The sequence below is a fragment of the Musca autumnalis genome, unplaced genomic scaffold (genome assembly GCF_047663935.1).
Source record: "Musca autumnalis isolate F117 unplaced genomic scaffold, ASM4766393v1 scaffold_3, whole genome shotgun sequence".
NCBI classification, from domain to species: domain Eukaryota; kingdom Metazoa; phylum Arthropoda; class Insecta; order Diptera; family Muscidae; genus Musca; species Musca autumnalis.
Window position 1 is genome coordinate 28,144,347 of NW_027411866.1, and position 21,515 is coordinate 28,165,861.

The 21,515-nt window shown below is 34.8% G+C and overlaps 1 protein-coding gene across 1 annotated transcript; it reads right to left on the reverse strand.

Annotated features, from left to right (window-relative positions):
• Window positions 1–1,026: 1,026 nt before the first annotated feature.
• Window positions 1,027–15,223, reverse strand: LOC141397115 (uncharacterized). The gene is made up of 2 exons (XM_073973039.1): window positions 14,127–15,223; window positions 1,027–1,642 (listed from the first exon to the last, which is right to left on the reverse strand). Exons 1-2 carry the CDS (start codon window positions 14,193–14,195, stop codon window positions 1,064–1,066), a joined length of 648 nt encoding a protein of 215 aa, XP_073829140.1. The 5' UTR covers window positions 14,196–15,223; the 3' UTR covers window positions 1,027–1,063.
• Between the last annotated feature and the right edge of the window lie 6,292 nt (window positions 15,224–21,515).

The following is a 21,515-nucleotide window of genomic DNA, read 5'->3' on the forward strand; positions in this document are numbered from 1 at the left end:
ATTTCGGAAAGGGCCTATAGAAGCACTCTTTCTTTCGTTCTACAGAAGTACCCTTTCAGCTTTCAATTTTAATATTTTCTACAAAAACTACAGAACAGATTTTCCTGAAATTGTCTGGAAATATACTGGGATGGCCCCCGGTGGAAATAGGATGCATATTTTCTTGAATTTCGAAGAAATCTACCAACATTTTGTTTTCATCTGATATATAACAACATGAGCTACGTTCGGATTTTTCTTGTTTTTGCAAAATTTTGCACAATTCTCTGACAAATGGCCGCCTACGAAACACTGTTTTTACCAGAGCAGTTTGCGTTGCCCACTGTAGATCGAAAACGAATAAACTTAATTTTGAAAGAAGAAAAGTTCGATGACAGAAAAGCCGCTCCACAGCCGACATGTCTGAAGAGCCTCTACCAAGGCCGAAATATATAAGTACGAATCTTCGGCTTTCCTTTTTCACTTGCAAAAAAAAAAGAAATAAGTTAAGAACATTTCGAGTTTGTACAATGGTTAAGTGGCCGTAACCCCATAAGTTTTTATGGTACGAAAATTTTACCACGCCCACTTTGTTCACAAATTTCCTTAAATGGTAAGTCTCAACGATCCATCAGCCATGAACAACAAAAAACATATAAGTCGCAATAAACGAAAGTATTCGACTTTACCATTTTTTATTAAACTTTTAAAATTAGATCGTTTTATAATAAAGATAGGGGACATGGTCGATAATAAATCCTAAACAGTATCAATAGGCGAAAAAATCCGACAATGTCAGTAAGAAAAAAGAAAGGTTGCAGACAAAATGTTGTTGATAAATTTTAAATCCTCAATGAATAATTCGGTTTGTCAATGGACGCAAAGAAATTGAATTGTAAAGTGTAAAAAGTTCATTATAATGGTCATCAGACCCGTGTCTGCTAGTAAATAAATAAATTGAAGAGACTGTATCAATCCTGATTCGCCAAATCGATGGTTTAGCTATAACCCGAAGATCCATTAAATCAAAGCAATATTATCGAAATAGTTTTTCAATAGTATTTTATTAAAAAAATATATAATTTTATGTTTTGGCGATTAGTAATGTAATGAAAATTATTACTATTAAAATTATTGTAAACCATACGATAACGCGGAGAATTAAGAGAATACTGCCACTGTTTTGAGGTATTTTGCCGTTGACTTCAGTCTCATCGTTTAAAGTAGTCGGTGGTGAGATATTGAAGGTAGCCATATCGTTGACTTTGGTTTCGTCCAAAGTGTTAGGACCTTCAGCGGGACTGGTTAGTGGGTAGGTTGTTGTATTGTTGAATTTATTCTCGTCCCTATTATTGGGACCTCCAACGTCGTGATAGGTAAGTTCTGTGGTGTCAGCGGGGCTGCCAGAAATTTGCCTTTGTCCATCATCATACTCATCGTAGTCTGGTGGAATGGTATTGCCTACAGTTGGGAGATATTCTGGACATTGCAATACAGATTTAGCGCATCGTAAAGACCATCCTAGAAGACATACGCAATTTTTTTGCGCATCTAGCACTGGGCTGTTACCCACCTTAGGGACGAAAAGGTCGACGAAAACAATTAAATAGGCAATCATGCGGTGAATGTCCATTTTATTTTCTATTTTGGATTTCGTTATCATCTGAAAATACACATAAATATAATCGTTAGAAAATTAAAAAAAAAGCTTATTTCTAAACGAGAAAATTAATAAAAAATCATTAAAAATGATCTACGCATTAACAGGCAAAATTTCAAAAAAAAAAAAAAAAAAAAAAAAAAAAATGAGAAATATTTATAAGTATGAAATATCCATCAATGCGACCACAGTGTTGTTAGGAGTCCCAAAATTTGCAAACACCATCACATTTGTATTCAAACCTAATCCTGTGTTCAAAAGGAAACATTTGCATTTTCTTGCAAAAACTGTAGACCTCTCTCTGAGGTCTTAATTCTACTGTCTACTTGACAGTAGACGACCCTAAGGGCCATCTACTTGACAGACAGACCTAAGGGTCATGGTCCGTGCCAGGATGGGGAAAACTCAGTTTATGACATCCGCATCTACCACACTCAATCTTCAAGGACAATATAGCTATATGCTGCTTGAGCACAACCACCAGAGAATCGTCGTCATCAGAATACAGCAGCACCTAACACCAGCTGTTGTTGGAAAATCGCTGAAAATTCATCTTTTTCGCAATTTAGTAACCAATTAGGCGGTGCATGTTCCGCCCATTTCTAATTTTTTCGAAATATTCGAGTTACGATATCTTGGAATCCTTACATTTTAGGTATATAGTGTCTATGGCAACTTTACCGAGGAGGATGTGAGGAATATTTTAGTTAAAAATTTTAACCCTCATGCTGTTCATCAAAGAGGTCTTTTTATACCCTCCACCATAGTATGGAGGGTATATTAAGTTTGTCATTCTGTTTGTAACACATCGAACTAATCACTTGCGACCCTATAAAGTATATATATTCTTGATCAGGATAAAATTCTAAGACGATCTAGCCATGTCCGTCTGTCCGTCTGTCTGTCCGTCTGTACGTCTGTTGTAATCACTCTAGCGTCCGCAATAATTGAGATAGAGTGCTGAAATTTTGCACCCGAGGGTCTTTTTTCCATAGGCAGGTCAAGTTCGAAGATGGGCTATATCGGTTCACTTTTTGGTATAGCCCCCATATAACGGTACCTCCGAATTTGAGGTATTTTGACGTTCTTCGCCACATTTTCAGACCGAATTAGCTATAATTTAGCACTTATGGTTCCTAGTGATCAACAAACTTATATCCCAAAGGATATGGGCATAGGTCCATGTTTTGGTATAGTCCCCATATAACGGTACCTCCCGATTTTCGGTATTTTGAGAATTTTAGCCACAATTTTTAACCGAAATATCTACAATTTGACATTTGAGGTTCTCAGTGGTCATGAAACATCTCCAAGATACATCGTCAACATAGGTCCATGTTTTGGTATAGCCTCCATATAACGGTACCTCCCGATTTTCGGTATTTTGAAAATTTTAGCCACAATTTGTAACCGAACTAGCTGTAATGATCGGTATTTTGAGAATTTTAGCTACAATTTTGTCTATTCAAAAATAATCGTCAATAAAAGTCCATGTTTTGGTATATCCCCCCATATAACTGTACTCCCGATTTTCGGGAATTTTCAGTGGTCACGAAATTTCTTCACTAAAATTCGTCAACATGGGTCCATTTTTGAGGGTCTACATTGTTTTGATGAAACTACCATCAATTTGACTCTTGAAGTTCCCTGCAGCTATAAAACTTTTCCGCCAAAAAATTTAAAGATAGATTGACTCTTTGATATAGCCCCGTAGGTGGTACCTTTCACCTAGCTGAGCACATTTTTTAGATTAGATCAGATAACACTGTGCAACAAAATGGAGGTGAAAGTCTGGGGCACGGAAAATTCCTCTTGGGGAAGAAAGGCCTTGGTGAGTATATTATGAACCCCGAAGGACAGATCCGCCGTGAGTCGAACTTCCGCGTTATGGCGTGATGAAATTTTTGTTAGAGACCCTGTGGGCCATCAGGAATTAGCGTTATATCTTCGTTCACTGTTGCTTAAGTGCTCTACAAAAACAACAAACAAAGATATAATGTTAATTCACGCAAAAATTTCCTCACGCCATAACGCGGAAGTTCGATTCACGGCGCATCTGTCCTTCGGGGTTTTTAATATACACACACCAAGGGCTTTCATCACCAAAAGGAATTATCTCTGTCTCAACATTTGTGTTCACAGTGTAATTTAAGCAATAGTGGGAGGCAGTAGGAGTCTAACCATTGTCGAAAAGTTGTTCCACCTAAAATTGTAAAAGGACCCTAATTATTCCATTTTAATTAAGACTATTTTATGGTGGAGGGTATAAAAAGTTCGGCCCGGCCGAACTTAACGACTTTTTACTTGTTCTTCTTCTGACACTTTTCACCTAGAACCAAGCTTCATATTACTTTCATGTATCAACTCCAAAAAAGAAGGAACATTTTTTCATCAAAAAAATTGGAAAATATTTTCATGTTTTTTCAGCAAAATTGATACTGATATTTTCATGATATATAAAGTAAATAGACATTTCTTTAAGGACCCTTAGTGAAATTTGACGAAGAATATTTTTTTCTTTGACGTCATCTCTCTAAAATTATGTGTTGAGGAAACATTTTAAATAAACTCAGATGAAGTCCGACTTTAACCCTAAAACGTGTTTTCATTTTTAGAGATTCCTGGCGATTAGATAAGATTTACAGATTTGGTGTATTCTGAGACATAGAGTAAAATTTTGTGGCGAACAATTTCGTAGAATATTTGGATTTGATATGATCACATTTTAAAGGAGATTTTGAAAGATTTTCGAAAAAAGGACAAAAAAGACCCCTTTGGTGAACCGCATGAGGGTTAAAACTTTTAACAAAAATATTCCCCACATCCTTCTCTGTAAAGTTGCCAAAGACACTATATGCAAATGCAAGGACTCAAACATATCTTAACACGAATATTTCGAAAAAAACTAGAAATGGGCGGAACTTGCCGCGCCTACTTTGGTTACTTTCCGATGTAAACGTTAAAAACTTCGTTACACGTGTCTCATATTTTTAGCTCTACTTTCATATTCTACTCAGTTTTCCTTGTAATTTTTTTTTTTTTTTTTTTTTTGTTGTCGCACAGTGTAATCAATTATATGTGTGGGCGCCAACCGTACGTGGAATTCAGGAACAAGCAGTCCCAGCCCGCGTAGAGTGAAACGGGGAATTCTCCAAGGTGGGGTGATATCTCTGGAACTGTTTAACCTCTACCTCTCCTTTATTCCGCCCCTTACAGGCGGCATTAACATCGTAACGTATGTGGATAATTGTGCAATATTGGCGTCAGGTTACTTCCCTCATGTCATTTGTGAAAGGCTGAACTCCAATTTGTTCGATCTTACCACTTTTTCCACGTTTGGAAAATGCAGATATTCGCCACTGTTCAACACATAGGCGGCAGAGGTGAGAACTGAGTTGAATGTTATGGTCGATGGTACCATAATTCCGACCACAAACCATCCCAAAATTCTGTCGAATATGACCACATGTTTATATCGTCTGATTATCCCACAGTTAGCTGCGACAAGGTTATATGTAGAAACAAGGTCTTCATCAAGTCCCTAACCGGCAGCAGATAAGGAAACCTTGTTGACCACATATAAGGCGATAGTTCGGTTTGTGGTAAGCTATGCGCTGCCAGTATGGTCCGTGAATGTTAGTGCAACGTTGTGGAAAAATATTTAAACCTGTCAGAGTGACGCCCTAAGAACTGTAAGAGGTTGCCTTCTCAGCAGTAATTGCATTGTGATTGATTCATTGAATTTTATAGTCAAGTGACAAAATGCAACCATGTAAATTATATATACTACTACTATTGTAATGCAACAAATTGTTAATTACTACTAAATTACATAACTCTATACTAGACATATTTGTCGCTTCTCAAAATTATTACCTAAGCAGTTGGAAATTCAATAAAGTCGCTCAGTTGTTGATCTACAATCTAAGACGTTACATAGCCATCAGAGATAAGATCACAAGGAGTGATCTCCACTCTAACTCGTTATGTAACTATCAGATTAGATCACAATGAGACAAAGTGCTCCTTCGGCAATCTACCTTAATCCTCACTTGTGTTTTATTGTCCATTCCAAGACACCAGATTGTTTTAGTATTTAATTAGAGAAGACACAAATCACTCTAGCGGTGACACAAAGCGCTCTTTTAACGCTTTTGCTAACAGCTGGTTAGCAGAGCACTGTTAAAGTTAACAGAACTACTTAAAAAAGGGTTTCTTTGTAAAAAATATAATTGTTAAGGCCTTTATAGAAAATTCTGCCAGGACAGCATTGGTACCATTGGAAAGCTTATCCCCTGAGCTAATAAAATCTTTAAAAAATATTGTCCGATGTGGCTTTATTTACTGTTTAGGAGTAATGATAACTGATTTGATCACAGATATAGCGCTCTCCTTAAATACTCAATATCAGTGCAGATTAGCTACGATTGCAACTGCTAATAATGACTCGATACGATTAAAAAAAATTATGTTTCTATAGTTTTTTGGTAAATTAGACATGTGTTAATAGTAAAAGCTGACAAAAATGTTAAAATTATCCTCTAGATGAGAAAAGTTGTTAACTGCCAAAAGCCAGACCTGCCTGGTAACGTAACAAAAAATTCTAGTAAAACAATTTTTTAACTTGTGATTTTTTATTTTTTTTAATGTTTTTTAATATACATTTGTATTAAAAATGTTTAATGTTTCATAAACATATATTTAATATACATTTGGAGCAGTAAATTTGTGTATTCGGACTTACATTCCTGTAATTTACATAATTTTTACCTTGACATCCTAAATATCCAATAAAAAAATATTATCTCACCTTGTTGGAATTTAGTGTTTGATAACACGCTTAGCCTCAATAAGTATATTCTTCCACATGATGAAATCTCTCAAATAAAACGCTTGCCGTTTCATTGTTTCACCATTTTTAATTTACATGTAAGCGTTTTATTTGAGAGATTCCATCATTTGGAAGAATATACTTATTGAGGCTAAACGACAAATTATTTTCTAGTTTTAAGTGCATTTATAAATAAAACACTGAAACTTAATTTGTATGGTTTTTGGCCAAAAAGTTTGTAATGCATCGAAATAATGGTCGTAGACCCATACATACCAAAATGAATGTCTCGACGAGCTGAGTCAATCTGGCTATGTGTGTCCGTCCGTCTGTCTGTCCATCTAAACCTAGTAATTTTGATTGGATTGTCACGAAATTTTGGTTGTTAATGGGGGTCCCGCATTGTCGGATATTATTCAGGGGTCGGAATGTGAAAAAACATATTTGGAGAAAAGGCCAACGTTTTATTTCAAAGCGAATATCTCTCTTCTGTAAGAGGTATATCGAAAGCAAACCCTGGCAAGGAAAGTAGAAAGTATCACATTTACAACGATGTCAAGTAGGTTCTCATAGGTGGTCAAACAACAGAGATATCGCAATAGTCGCTAATGCAAACCTTTTTCCATTTTTTGTGCAATCACACTACAGGTCGGGATCTTGATCGGCTCCTCACTAAATGTTGGGGCTTGATGGGAGTCTCACAGAGAAAGAAGCCTACCCAGCAAAAAACAGTCCTCCCAAAATCATGGGTTTTGTAAGAAATTTTTGGCAGCCGTAACTACTCGCAAACCCTTTCTTCCCCATTATTTTTACAAGGGCATGTCGCACTCAATTTGTAGTTATTTTATGACCACTAGAATAACTAGTTATTCTGTGACCACAGGAGTTGAAAAGTAAGTTGAACAAATTCTATTTTTAGAACAGTTGATGTGGAGAATTTTTTTTTAATTTCATCACACATCTAACTTTTATTTTACTTTATTTTATTTCGTTCGCTGTGCGGGTTGAACACACGAACCCTCTGATTTCTAGCCAAAGACACTAAATACCAAGCCACGCACACGAACATTAAGGGTTGCTTAAGAACTTAAATGTGCAGTGCACATGTGCACCACGAACTGTTATTAAAAAATTAAAAAAAAAACTCGCGTGCCGACAGTGAGCGTTGAACACACAACCCTAGGATTTATAATCGGACACACACTCACTGTGCCACCGTCCTCATTACTTAGTGAGGAGCAAAGTAAGTAGGTTTCCTTGTAATTTTTTTAAGAAGTATCCCATTACTTTTCAGATTACTTGTAATGCGAAAAGAAGCTTGTTTACATTACTTTGTAATGGGTTATCTAGTGTCTAATGGATCCGATTTTTTGCTGGGTATTGATGGTTGGCATACATCCCACTTTTCCATTTTTTTATTTGAGTTGTACTGACGATGCACTTACATAAATGAGTTTCAACAAAATTGCCCTGGCGCTAAGCTATTCCCATTATAATATTTTGAATTTTACCAGTTAAAAGCTTATGTGGTGGTGTAGGGTATCACATAGTCGGCGCGACCCGACTATAGCCTTGGCTCACTTGTTTTAATTATCTTTTATTTTGAACTTTTTAGTAAATACAGTTTTTGACCACTGTGAAGTCCATAACCAGATTACACTCAATTTAGGTCGAAAATGTAGATACAAACTTTAAATTGGCAGAAATCGTGTTGTATCGTTATATGGGGGATACACCAAAATCTGACTCATGTCTACAATTTTTGATGGAGAAGTTTTTGTACAATTTGGAACTCCAAATGCCAAGTTACAGCCAATTTGGGCCAAAAATTACGACATAATCCTCAAAGCACCTTAAAGCGGGTGGTACCGCTATAGGGGGGCTATAGGAATAAATGGACCCATATTGGTTTTGGTTTCATATTCATGTATCGTCATTCATATCTGAAAAGTGTGCAAATACCCAACCCTGGCCTACACAGTCTTACATAAGTATGCGTACGCCGCATAAATCTCGGGTTTTAGAAAAAGTAATGATTTTTATGAAATTCCAAGTACACAGGTTTATTTCGTCTCACTAAAGGCCAGAACAGAATCATTCGTCGCTTGCTTTGCTTCCCAAATGTCAAATTATAAAGGAATGCCAGAGCCTCCTAAAGGAGAACGAAGGCGGATTTGCAAAAAGGCTCTGGCATTCCTTTATAATTTGGCATGTGGGGAAGCAAGCAAAGCAAGCGACAATTGATTCTGTTCTGGCTTTAATAAAAAATATTTAATACAACCAAAGTATATTCCATAATATAAATAACGGTAAATTTTACAAAAACCAAAAAATGATATGTACTTACAAAAGTATACGTACGCCCCAAGGAAATATGAGAATTATCGTACAATTTATGGAATTAGCAGCAAAATTTATACATTTTGGCGAATGTGTCTGGGAGTCCTGAGATATATTTTAGAGAAAAAATAATTTTTGGGTGTTAAATGCCGTTATTTAATGCCAAACTTCTTGTTAGCTCGTTAAAGTGGGCCCTTGCTGATTTCTTTCCGTTATAGGTATTGGAGTATACAAAAGCCACAATATTAGTGTCATATTATAGATTTTGAGATCCTAGAAAGCTTTCTAGTTGACCTTGTGCATAACACACCTACCTGGGTGGCGATAAATTCACATTATTCCTAGGACATCTCAGGAAGTTAATAGATTCCTCGGAATTCTAGGCTCAAATTATATAAAGAAGACCTTGAATTGTGTTTTAATATGGTCTTATATATTTCTTGGACACCAACTGAATCAGAAATGTACAATTTTCCGATACTTTCCGATCCTATATTGACGGTAATGGCCACATTTGGTTACATTTGAAATCTTCCCATGCTGAATTCAAACGCATAGGAATCGATTCATCCCAGTCAAATTTATTTATCCAAAGTTCTTGCAAAAGCATTTTAGCTTTGGTAATAATTGGGCACAAAAGACCGAGGGGATCAAACAAACGTGATGATATTGACAAAATGTGTCTTTTAGTAGCCTTCATATCTTGAAAGCCTCCCTCAATATAAAATTTGAAAACATCATTTCTTGGAGCCCAATGAATTCCTAATGCTCTTGCAGTTTCAGAATCTGAGTGTAATAATTTTTCACTGCAACTTGTTTCGTTGAAATCTGGATGATTTGAAAACCATTTAGTAAGTTTGAATCCTGCTGAACTGAGAATGGTAGTCACTTGGTCACTTGGTCAGACTACTCAAATCAGCAGCACCAGTCAATAAATCATCCACATAAAAGTCGTTGCGTATAACTTCAGTAAAAATCGCTATCTTTCTCGTCCAGTAAAACTTGACGGTACATTTTCTCAATGTCTGCAGTAATCACATATTTATGTAGACGGGAACGTAGTAGAGTAGAGTACAACTCTTCCTGAATAGTTGGACCAACCATCAAGAGATTGTTGAACGAAACATGTGAAGATGCTCGAAGCGTCAAATACGATGCGAAGTTTCGTAGTTGCACTTTGCGGCCGGAAAACACATTGATGTGGAATAAAATAATGTGGCGTATTAGGAATTTTGTTATTTGTCATTTCCATGTGACCTAAGTCAAGATAATCTTTCATAAAGGAATTATACATTTCCTTGGATGTGTCGTCATGAGAAAGTCTTCTTTCTAAGGAAAGAAACCGCCTTTTTGCAGTTTCAAATGACGAACCTAAACGTTTCACATCTTCCTTGAAAGGTAAAGACACTTGAAAGCGTCCTGCCGATAAACGTCGAACATATTTTCGGAAATGTTCCTCACATTTATTTTGCTCATCAGACCAATTTTTTACCATTTGTTGGAATTTCTTCCAACTCCCAAAATGTTCGAACTATTGCATCAATCGTTTCGTCATTCCCCATTGAACTATTTAAATGGCATACACGTGAAGTGGACCCCTTCGACTCATCGTATTTTCCAGCTACGATCCAGCCAAGCGAAGTTTTTTGTAAAACTGGAAGACTCGAATTTGGTTTGATTTGGCCAAAACAAAGAAGTTCGAAGAAATCTTCAGCGCCAATTAATAAGTCAACTTTCCGAGGTTCATTAAAATTAGGGTCGGCCAGTTCAATATTTTTGGGAATATTCCATTCAGAAATCGATATTTTCTTATCAGGCTGAATATTCGTAATCGAACTCAATACCCAAAACTTGGATGAAAATTTGGTTGAATTGAGTCTCGACATCACAGACAATTGGACACTATTCTTAGAAAATGAAAAAGTCTCAGAATTGCCAGTTAAATTTAATCTGCCATCTTCTCGTTTTACCTTAAGCCTCTTTACCAGGTCCTCAGTAATCAAATTGGGTTGAGTACCGGAAGCTAAAAGAGCTCTAACCAAAATAAATTTCCCAGAACTACTTCTTACTTGAACTAGTGCTGTAGCCAAAATTAAGGCCTGCGTACATAAGCTGTCTTGCCTTGCTTTCCTTTTTCATTTCTGACATAATAACAAGTAAGAAAAGCGTTAAGTTCGGTCGGGCCGAACTTTTTATACCCTCCACCACAATTTCAGCCATTTCGGTGGATTAATGTGGCCACAACCTTCAAAATACCGAAATTCGGAAGGTACCGTTCTATGGGGGCTATATGATGGCGTGGACCTATACCTACAAATTTCTGGGGAAAGTTTTATACGCCTAAAGAAGACTAAATACCAAACTTCAGCCATCTCGGTGTGATAATGAAGCTAAAACGTTCAAAATATCGCAAATCGGGAGATATTGTATTATGGGGGCTATATCAACACGTGGACCTATATAAACATTTTATGGTAGAAATGTTTCTTAGCCTCTAGAAACACAAAATACAAAGTTACAACCGATTCGTTGGTTAAGTGGGTCTAATACATTCAAAATATATTAAAATGACGCGTACTTTATATGGGGCCTATACCAAAACGTGGACCTATATAACCCAACTTTGGTAGGAATATTTTTTGGCCTCTGGAGACACAAAGTACCAAATTACAACCAATTCGGTGGTAAAATGGGCCAAATATCTTAAAAATTCCTTAAAACGACGACGCGTCACGCGTCATTTTGTATGGGGGCTATACGAAAGCGTGGACCTACATAGCCCACTTTCAATACCAAAAGTCCTACGTAAATATAATATATTTTCCCAAAATTTTATCAACCTACGTCAATCCGTTCGGACGTTAGAGTGATTTCCACAGACGGACAGACGGACGGACATGGCTATATCGATGTAGAATTGCACGCTGATCAAGAATATATATACTTTGTGGGGTCTACAATGATTATTTCGAGTAGTTACAAACGTAGTGACAAACTTAATATACCCCCATCCTATGGTGGAGGGTATAAAAATAAAAGAATTAAGAAGGCCGAGCAAATTTCGAACTGGGTCGCTCTTTTCGTTTTTATTCTTTTATCAGACGCAAGGTAAGCAGGCAAGGCAGCTTATGTACTCACCCCTTTACGCCGTCACTCGACGCCGAATGGTTGACCGAAGCACTGGAAGTAGAGGTCTGCTCTTTATATATATTTGAATTGGGATTATCAGAAGCATACTCTATACTTCACTGCTGAATTGCATTTGGCCACAGTATGACCCTTCTCCAACCAATTAATCCAAGCAGGGACGGCTTTAATAAATTCAAATCTTTGGAGAACTGGTACAGCAGTAAACGAAGAACAATTTCTTATGTTATGCTGCAAAGATCTACAGAAGACACACTTTTCTGGAGATTGTTTCTGTTTAGAAACCGAAAGTGAAGTCTTGAAATTCCTTTTAGGCTGATTAGTACCGGTCCACACTAGCGTGAATTTCATTAAAAAATTTCATGAAATTAGGTGTTCTTAAATTGAATTGCCCACTACAGCAATTTTATGATTTTACTCTACTATGGACGTCGATCTAGAGACGCATAATTTCATATCAAAATTCCAATGAAATTACTTTAGTGTGACCCGGGACTTATCAAATTTGGGTTTGCTTAATTTGGGCCTTGCCCCTGAAGATTCCTCTGCAGAGATATGCTGGTATCTTTTCGAAGTCAAGCTGCTCTTCCCACTTGGATTTAGTCATCGGATCGACCTTTGACATAACTAAGTGGATTAAAATTGCATTTGTAATCTTTTTGTCATCACCAATTGACAACAATGAACCATATATGGCAGAAACTGTATCAATCATGCTTCTCAAAGCAGAAGCCGAAGGTTTGGTGATCTCCAGAAGATCGAAAAGTTTAGCAATATTGTCAAAAAATATTTAACAATCATTATCATAAACCTTCTTTAAGCTGGCTTATGCTTTTGCGTAATTTTCTTCAGAAATTTGAAAAGCTTTTACAGTACCAAGAGCTTAGTCGGATAAGCATGAAATCAAATGGTTGAATTTTTCTATGTCTGTTAATGTCGGATCTGTGTGAACTATGTTCTCGAAAAGACTTATAAAATTTTTATATTCGGAATATTTTCCGCTGAACTGTGGAAGTTTCATATTTGCCAATCTAGATGGATGCGATTGAGCACAAAAAGAATTCTCAGGCATTTTAGATAAAATTGCTAGAAATAGGGACTTTGCCGATACACATAAGTCCTCAAGTTCACCACGGTCATCATTATCGGGATCTAGAATATCTAATTCGGATTGCAAATGCATTGCCTCATCAATATATTTGTTCAAAATGTCTTATCGGCATTCTAATTCAACTGTATTGAAGGAAATTTTCTTTTTTCTGAAAGAAGTTTGAATTCTTTCTATACTTTTATTAGTTTTTCCTGTTGTTGCTTTAAATTGGCTATTTGCGTATCAGGATTATTTTGGTGTTTTTTACTAGCCATTTTGATATAAATCAGTAAGTTTAAAAAAGTTTTAAACAACAGGAAAATTCTACACACTTTAATAAGAATTAGTGGTAGGTATTATGATAAGTTTATTATCAAATAAACTCTCGCTTCTTTGTAAAAATATTAATTGTCAGCTTTAAAATAGTATATTAATACTATCTCAATAAATTAACTTTAGTTTAGTAAATGAACACACAAAAATTTCAATACATTAGAAACTTTGGAAAATTGTGTAGTCTAAAGCACCCTTACATATTTTCTGTATATCGATAACACCGATAACACAATTGATCAAATTGAATAACCGAATATGGGTACTCAATTACTCACAAAGTATGTTGCACTAATGAAATTAAATCAAAACAAAGGAAAAATATTACAAAAGTGGCAAAATGTGCGAAAATAATTTAAAATTAAATCGAATTGCCGATAATAGTAAATATTTTGTACGAATAATTTCACTCGTGAATTAAGTTTTAATAATAATCGCTAAAAATGGTACTTTGAAAGACAACACAAACAATTGGAATAGCTGAGAAACAAAATGCAAAGTGGAATATGAAAAGATAAGCAAACTTAATTTGTACGAGATAATTAAGTTTGTGTTATTTTGCTGCGAATGAATATTGCCAAAGTGGTTCACAAAATGTATGTACATATATATTGAACAAATAAGCGTAAAGTAATAATTTGTGTAAAGTGTAACAAAATTACAGAAAAATTTGAGTAAATTACAAATTCTCTAAACCTGAACAATTTACAGGTTAGGATTCACACAAACTATTACAAAGCATTTACCTGTGAATCAGAATCACTCTCCTGATTATGTTTGCTCTTGCATTGGCGGCAATCACAGAACCGCGGCATTGATGGACTCTGGAACGGCAGCAACAGGAAATAAATACGGGTAGTATTATTTTGTGTGAATAGCCTTTGTTCAAACGCGGCTTTTAATCAATGTTCTTCTTCTTTTTATTTGCAGCACTTTAGCAAACTCGTTTTGCAATAAATTAACAAAACACCGACACTTTATATCCCGGGTTTCGGCAACAAATTGTTCCACTTTAATTTAAGGGAATTATCAATAAATTTAAAAATCAAGCAATTTATAATTAATTTTAAGAACTTGGAGACGTTTTCGGATTCGGTGGTAAATTCACAACTAAATTCATTTTTAATTCTCTTTCATTCATTTTTATTATTTCATTCTGTAATTCATTTTCTTATCTTATAGCTAACTTCATTGTTACATACTATTTTACTACTAAATTAACAACTATGAAATTCAATTAATCAAGCTACGTTAAAATTGAGTAAAATTCAAATAAAAAATGTAAAGAAAAAGAAATAAATAAAAATAATAAAAAAGAAAATTTAGAAATCAATACAAAAACAAAAAGCTTTATCATGCTCTAACAATATCCATATTGACATTGTTTGTCCCTTGCCACCATCTAACGGGCATCAGTATATACTAACAGTTATTGACAGGTATATACGTTGGCCAGAACCCTATCCTTTAAGGAATATAATGTCCGCAACAGTTGCGAAGACATTTTTAATAACTATATAAGCCGTTTTGGAGTACCAGTAACCAGGAAGTCATAGAATACAAACTACGGCGTACAATGACATGGTAGAAAGGTTCCATAGACAGTTGAAAGCATCCATTATGGCAAGAGAAAATTCTCAAAATTGGTACGAAACATTGCCGATGGTATTGCTTGGTCTGCGGTCCACTTTTAAGGAGAATTTGGGAGCAACTCCGGCAGAAATGGGTTATTGCCAAAATACATATTTTTGTACTTTTTATAAATATGTACTTTAAAATTGTTAATGTATTTTCATCAAGTTAGCTTTTAATAATTATATTGAATTTTTCCATATTTGTTCATTATTAATTGTTCGTCATTCGATAAAAACTTATTATTAAATAAGCACATTTCTACAAAATATAAATTGTGTCCGTACAGTTATATCGACTTAGAACTTTATCCTGATCAAGAATATATATACTTTATAGGGTAGGGTATAACAATTATCGACATAGGTTCATGTTTTGGTATAGCCCCCCCATAACGGTACCTCAAAATTTTCGGTAATTTGCATGGTAGAACAAGAAAAGGTAGCAGCAATACCCAGCTGACTGAACTGGACTGTAGTGTTAGTGTGAAATTCCATACGACATTTTATTTATTTATTTCTATGTTCGATGTATATTAGGGAGGAAAGTTGGCAACGCTATGCAGTGGTAGAAGTGAAAAATCAACCTCTTAATCGAAAGCTAAAAAAGCAAACTATCATTTGAAAAAGAGAATTGGTTGTGCCTAGTTTACATTTAATAAAACATTTTACGCTGCTGGTATATGAAGTTCCATTGTAACACAGTCTATATTCATCGCATTTTGGATCTGTAATATTACAAGGTATCTCGTGGTTTTATGGTGTTGTTGCAGTTTTGCATCTAGTTACTTGCATTTTGTTTTTGTAACATTTTTTGTGTTTGTTGAGGATCATTGTGTCAACATAGAACAAAGCCGACCATTTCCTACGTCGCCGTTAATAGGTAATAACGAGTGTTGGCAACTCCGTCTCTCTGACGCCGTCGACCTATAAATCGCTAGCTTCGATATTATTCGGCTGATCGAAGCAAAACAATAAGAATAAGGAAATAAACAACAACCTAATGCTTGGTTTACATTTACGAAATCCACTCGATTTAAACTGTCAATTCCATTGCTTAAACGTCAAATGAAATCCAATGGATTTCAGATGAGATTTCATTTGACGTATATGCAAAGGAATTGACAGTTGAAATCGAGGGGACTTCGTAAATGTAAACATAGTATAACCTGTTTTCATCACTTGCGATCTCAACAAATAAATATGGATTCATTCCCTTGTGGAATTTGCAAAAAGGAGACTAATAACACAAAATGCGTTCAATGCGGAAAAAGCGAGATTTGGTTTCATGCTGACTGCGAGAATATTTCCAAAGCAATGTTTACTGTGCTGGAGAAAAGTAAAAACGTTGAATATACTTGTGTTAGCTGTGTTGCAAATCCATCAAAAAAACCTGACGATGCTTTCAAAAAGGAAATGCGTGCACAATTTGCATTTCTCAGGGATTCATTTAATTCACATGCCACAGAGATGAAGAAAGGACAGATGGAACTTAACCAAAAGTTTGAGGCTGTTGTGACTGATATTCGTGCTGAGTTATCCAAAGGCTTACAGGAGGTTAAAGACAATGTTACGGACTGCAGAAACCTTGTGAATTCTCATGATGTATATAATAAAAACAAATTCATTGAACTTGAACTGCAGAATCACAGGTTGCAGCATAGACTAAACAGAGCCGACATGATTGTAACCGGCATTCCTGGTGACATTAACTATCTTTAAGATATTGTTATACATATTTGTGCTGCTCTTGAAGTGGGTATTGCTCCAGAGCATGTTGATAATGTCATGTACATCAAAAACTGTCGGTCTGTTCTGATCAGGTTCAAGAATATTCCTAAACGATATGAAATCATGGCTGCCTACTACAAATCTAAATCTTTGAAGTTATCTGATGTCATGGGCGGATCTGTGGAGACCCGTGTTTACTTAAACGATAATTTGTCTAGTCTAGCTAACAAAATTCACAAAATTTGTTTCAAGATGAAGAAAGAAGGCAAAATCTCCGGATACAACATCAATCGTGAATTACCTAAAGTGAAACTTTTCATGCAAAATCAAAGCCCTAAGGAACTCAACCTTCACCAGTGTGTTAATTTTTTTAAAAACCACCAGTTTTATATATAATTCATTTTTCTTTTATAAGGTTTTTGATCTCATCTTTCTCATAATGTTTCATCAATTTATATTTAATATTTTTTGTTTTTCAATTAAGCGGTTAATTCGCTACAAATGGATTTGTTTTTCATATTGAAAATGTTTATAATGTTTTATTTTGAATTAGATTCAACTTTGGTTATTCGGTTCCCCCAAATATATGAATATTGTTTTAACATCTTTGACTCATAATATTAATCTTGGTCCTATAGATACTGGAAACAATCTCTTGCGAAGTCTGACTAGTTCGTTCTCTAAAAAGCTTAATATTGGGCACATCAATGCACAAAGCCTTTGTCCTTCATTCTCCAACGCTAAACTAGAAGAATTTAAAAGTACATTCGACGATTCTGGTCTCGATGTCATAGGGATTTCAGAGACTTGGTTCAAACCTAATGCGTTCTCAAGCTCCTTGAATCTTCAGAATTATAACCTAATAAGGAATGATCGTACTCCCCACAGAGGAGGTGGGGTATGTCTTTATATTTCTAAGCAACTACGGTATAAAGTTGTTTTCAGAGGCATGCAATACGGTACATGTGAATCACTTTTTGTAGAATTATTCGGAACCGATTCCTCTTTTATTGTGGGGGTCGTATATCTACCTAATGGTGCCATTGATACCTTTGAAAACATACATGCGCACATCTTTGATAAGTTTTCCAACATAGTTGTTATGGGTGATTTCAACTATAATTTATTTGACTCTGTAAAATCTCATAATCTTCGATCAATTGCTGCTAGGTGTGGCCTTCATTGTGTGCATAATTCCTTACCAACGCATTTTAGTCGACCCAGTGGTAGCACATCATTGTTAGATTACTTTCTGATAAGTCAAATATCTTACGTGAAACACAAAAATCAGTTTCAATTTCCTTTTTTTTTCCTCGTACCATCGTTTTATTTTTCTTTTTATTGAGTTTGCACCACATGAGAGGCAAAATTGGATTGATTTCAGAGATTATAACCGTTTTAGATTAGAAGATGTCTCAAATGTAGTTAATGACTTCGATATTATGTCTTTTTATTCTACAACTGATGTTAACTCTAAATTATCTAAATTGGATGATTTAGTAAGCATGATTCATTCGTTTGTTCCTACGGTGAGGGTCCAATCAGGCTCTAATGATTATCATTGGATGAGTTCCAACGAAATCAAACAAGCCATAAGACAAAGAGACAGATCATACAGTTTATACCTTAGGGCTCCATCGGATGATAATTGGAAGAAATATACTCGTTTGAGGAACAAGAGTAAGTCTATAATAAGAAAGGCCCGATTTCAGTACGGCAGTAAATTATTCTCTAACACCGATGTTTCTTCAATTTGGAAAAAAGCTTCGTCAGTTGGGTTGCGCGGGTCGGGAAACTTCGGATATGGAAGGTATTGATCATGAAACAATCGTTAGTCATTTTCTGGGTAATATGCGTCCGGCTGAGGTTAGTTCCTTTAATTTCGAAGAATTTGTTGATCAGAACGATTCCTTCTCATTTCGTACAATAACAGAATATGAATTGTTTTTAGCAGTAAATTCTGTAAAATCGAATGCTGTTGGCTATGACTTAATTCCTATTAAATTTATTAAAATTATATTTCCTATTATTTCAGTAGTTTTCCTACATCTAATTAATTCAATTCTAACGTCCTCTACTTTTCCTGATGCATGGAAGTTGGGAAGAGTTGTTCCTATCCCTAAAAGTGATTGCAGAGTTGTTGAAGACTATAGGCCTATTACTGTTCTTCCTTCAATGTCCAAAGTGCTGGAAAATGTCATGAAAGAACAAATTATTGAGCATTTTTCAGTCCCAGTCAATTCGCGTTTCGTAAGAACCATAGCACTACATCAGCCTTGCTCGCTTTAACTGATTCGGTTAGATCTCAGTTAGATAGACATTCAACCTGTGTACTAGTTTCTTTAGACGTTACGAAAGCATTTGACCGGATAAGCCATATTCTTTTATTAGGAAAACTTCGTGATAAATTTGGTTTTTCTAAATGTGCTTGCAAACTTATTTACACCTACCTGTTGAACCGTAGACAATATGTCTCTGTAAATGGTGTCAATTCTTCAGTTGGAAATGTTACTTCCGGAGTACCACAGGGCTCCGTTTTGGGTCCAATTCTTTTCCTTTCTTACATCAATGATGTTATTTCTGATATAAGTAGTCCAATCTGTCAAACTTTTGTTTTTGCGGATGATATTTTCTTACTAAAAAGATCTGCTTGATTTTAAGAAGATTATACGCTTTAAAGGCATATACTCCTAAGCGAGTAAGAACGCACATTGCTTTCTCATTACTCATGTCGTTGCTTAGTTATGGCATTGAAGTCTTTTCTGGTACCTGGTCATAAAACATTGACTGAATTACAATTCGTAAGATTGTTAGATACGTGTTCCAACTGGGTATAAATGATCATGTGTGCACTTTAGAATATACGTCGGAATTTCTTGGTTGCAGTTGCCGTAATTATATAAATCTACGCCTCATTCTACATTTCTATAAATTAATAAGGACTCAAGAACCTGAAACACTCGTTAATGAATTCTCGTTCATACATTCTACACGTAACGTGAAGATTGAGGTTCCTCTGGTACGAACTTCCATCTATGAACACTCATTTTTAGTTCGGGTTTGTAGTATATAGTATTTAGTAGTATATAGTATTTTTTCATATTCCTATGCCACTTTTAAGAGAAACTTAAAGTCACATTTTAATAGGGATATCTTGTATATCTAACATATTTTAATAGAGATATATAAATATGTATTTTTTTTGTCAAACCGTTAACCTTTAGCTATGGGATCCTTTGTTTTATTTGAGTTATTTCAATATTCATATGGCTGGTGGCCGTTTTATGTATTTGTATTTATTTACATATGTACATAAATATATAGTTATCAAACTTTTTTTTTAATAAATTTGGATTGTATAGATGTTAGTTATGAGCATATAACTTTGACAGCATAGCTTAAGTTTTTAATGTAATCTCCAATACATGTATAATTGGCATTTATTTGCTTTCTTTGTATTGATTGAATGAATAAATAAATAAATATATATTTTTTGAAGAAAAAATTTATTCATCTGAAATAAAAACAATTTCCCATAAAGACTCCTTCATATCATTGACATGTAACCTCCTCCAGGTCCGAACGAAATGCCGCACACTAAAACACCGCTTATAGAGGCGGTACAATATTTGTTAATATGTGTGGTATTTTGTTAAACTTGAAAATAATAAAGCCCTAATAAACATGTGCTTTTTTGTTTTCAAAAGCAAACGGTTGAAACAGCTTCTCTTTTTTCAATGTATTACCAGCGATCCCAAACATTTTTACAAGAATTCTACTTCTTGCGTGATATTATGCATTTAGTGGAATGATATGGAAACATTCAAACTGAAAATCTAACGAGTTTTCATTCATGTTTTTCAAAATATTCAATCAAATGTGAAAAAAATGATTAGTTTTTAAATTCCATTAATTTATACACATTTCCTTATTTTGTTTACATTTATATTTGACACTAACGCAGCGTTGCCAGTATTTTTTAGACTCTTTTCTCCAACATGTCCAAAACTTTTCGCCAAAATTCCCCAGATTTTATTGAATTTCCTCAAAAAAATCCCCAAAAATTTTTTAACAAAAAATTACAAAAAAATCAAAAGTAATTTTATTTTACTATTGAAATTCATATTATTAAACTTGTAAAGTATTCTATACACTTTTATATGAATTAAATTAACGATATTGAAAACTTCACTTTCAAGTGATTCAGAGTCACCAGTCTCATTGGATTTATATAAATTTGTATAATGAAAGAGTTGTAACATTTCTTTAGGTGGGTCAAAATTTCTACAACAAATGGAGTTGATAGAAAATTTATTATTTATTCTAGAATATAGTTCAAAATAGAAGACTCTTTCTACTTAAGAATTACTTGTTGGAACAGAAATACCATATTTAATACCATCTCCAACTTACGAATGATAACTTTCTCCATTGCGATTCGTAAACAATCGTGGAGATTTTTGTGTTGACAACTGGTTCTAAAAGGGTTCGCATAGAGCTAAAATTGTATTGACCCAGTGAATTGCTGCAAATATTGGGGTAAAATTGCTTGTAAGTTTAAAAATTGCATATTTATAGGCATCGGTTTCAGCATTTGTATTAACAGCGTTTAAGATATTCGGCACTGGTCTTTTTAACTTTAATAATTGTTTGCTCAAAAAAGTACAAGTCAAAATTAAAGCCTAGGTCCATGGCTCCTCATGGTAAATATGCCGGGTCGTCTTCGATCGACTCCACTATTTTTTCATTATCTTCTTAATTTTTTTATAAATG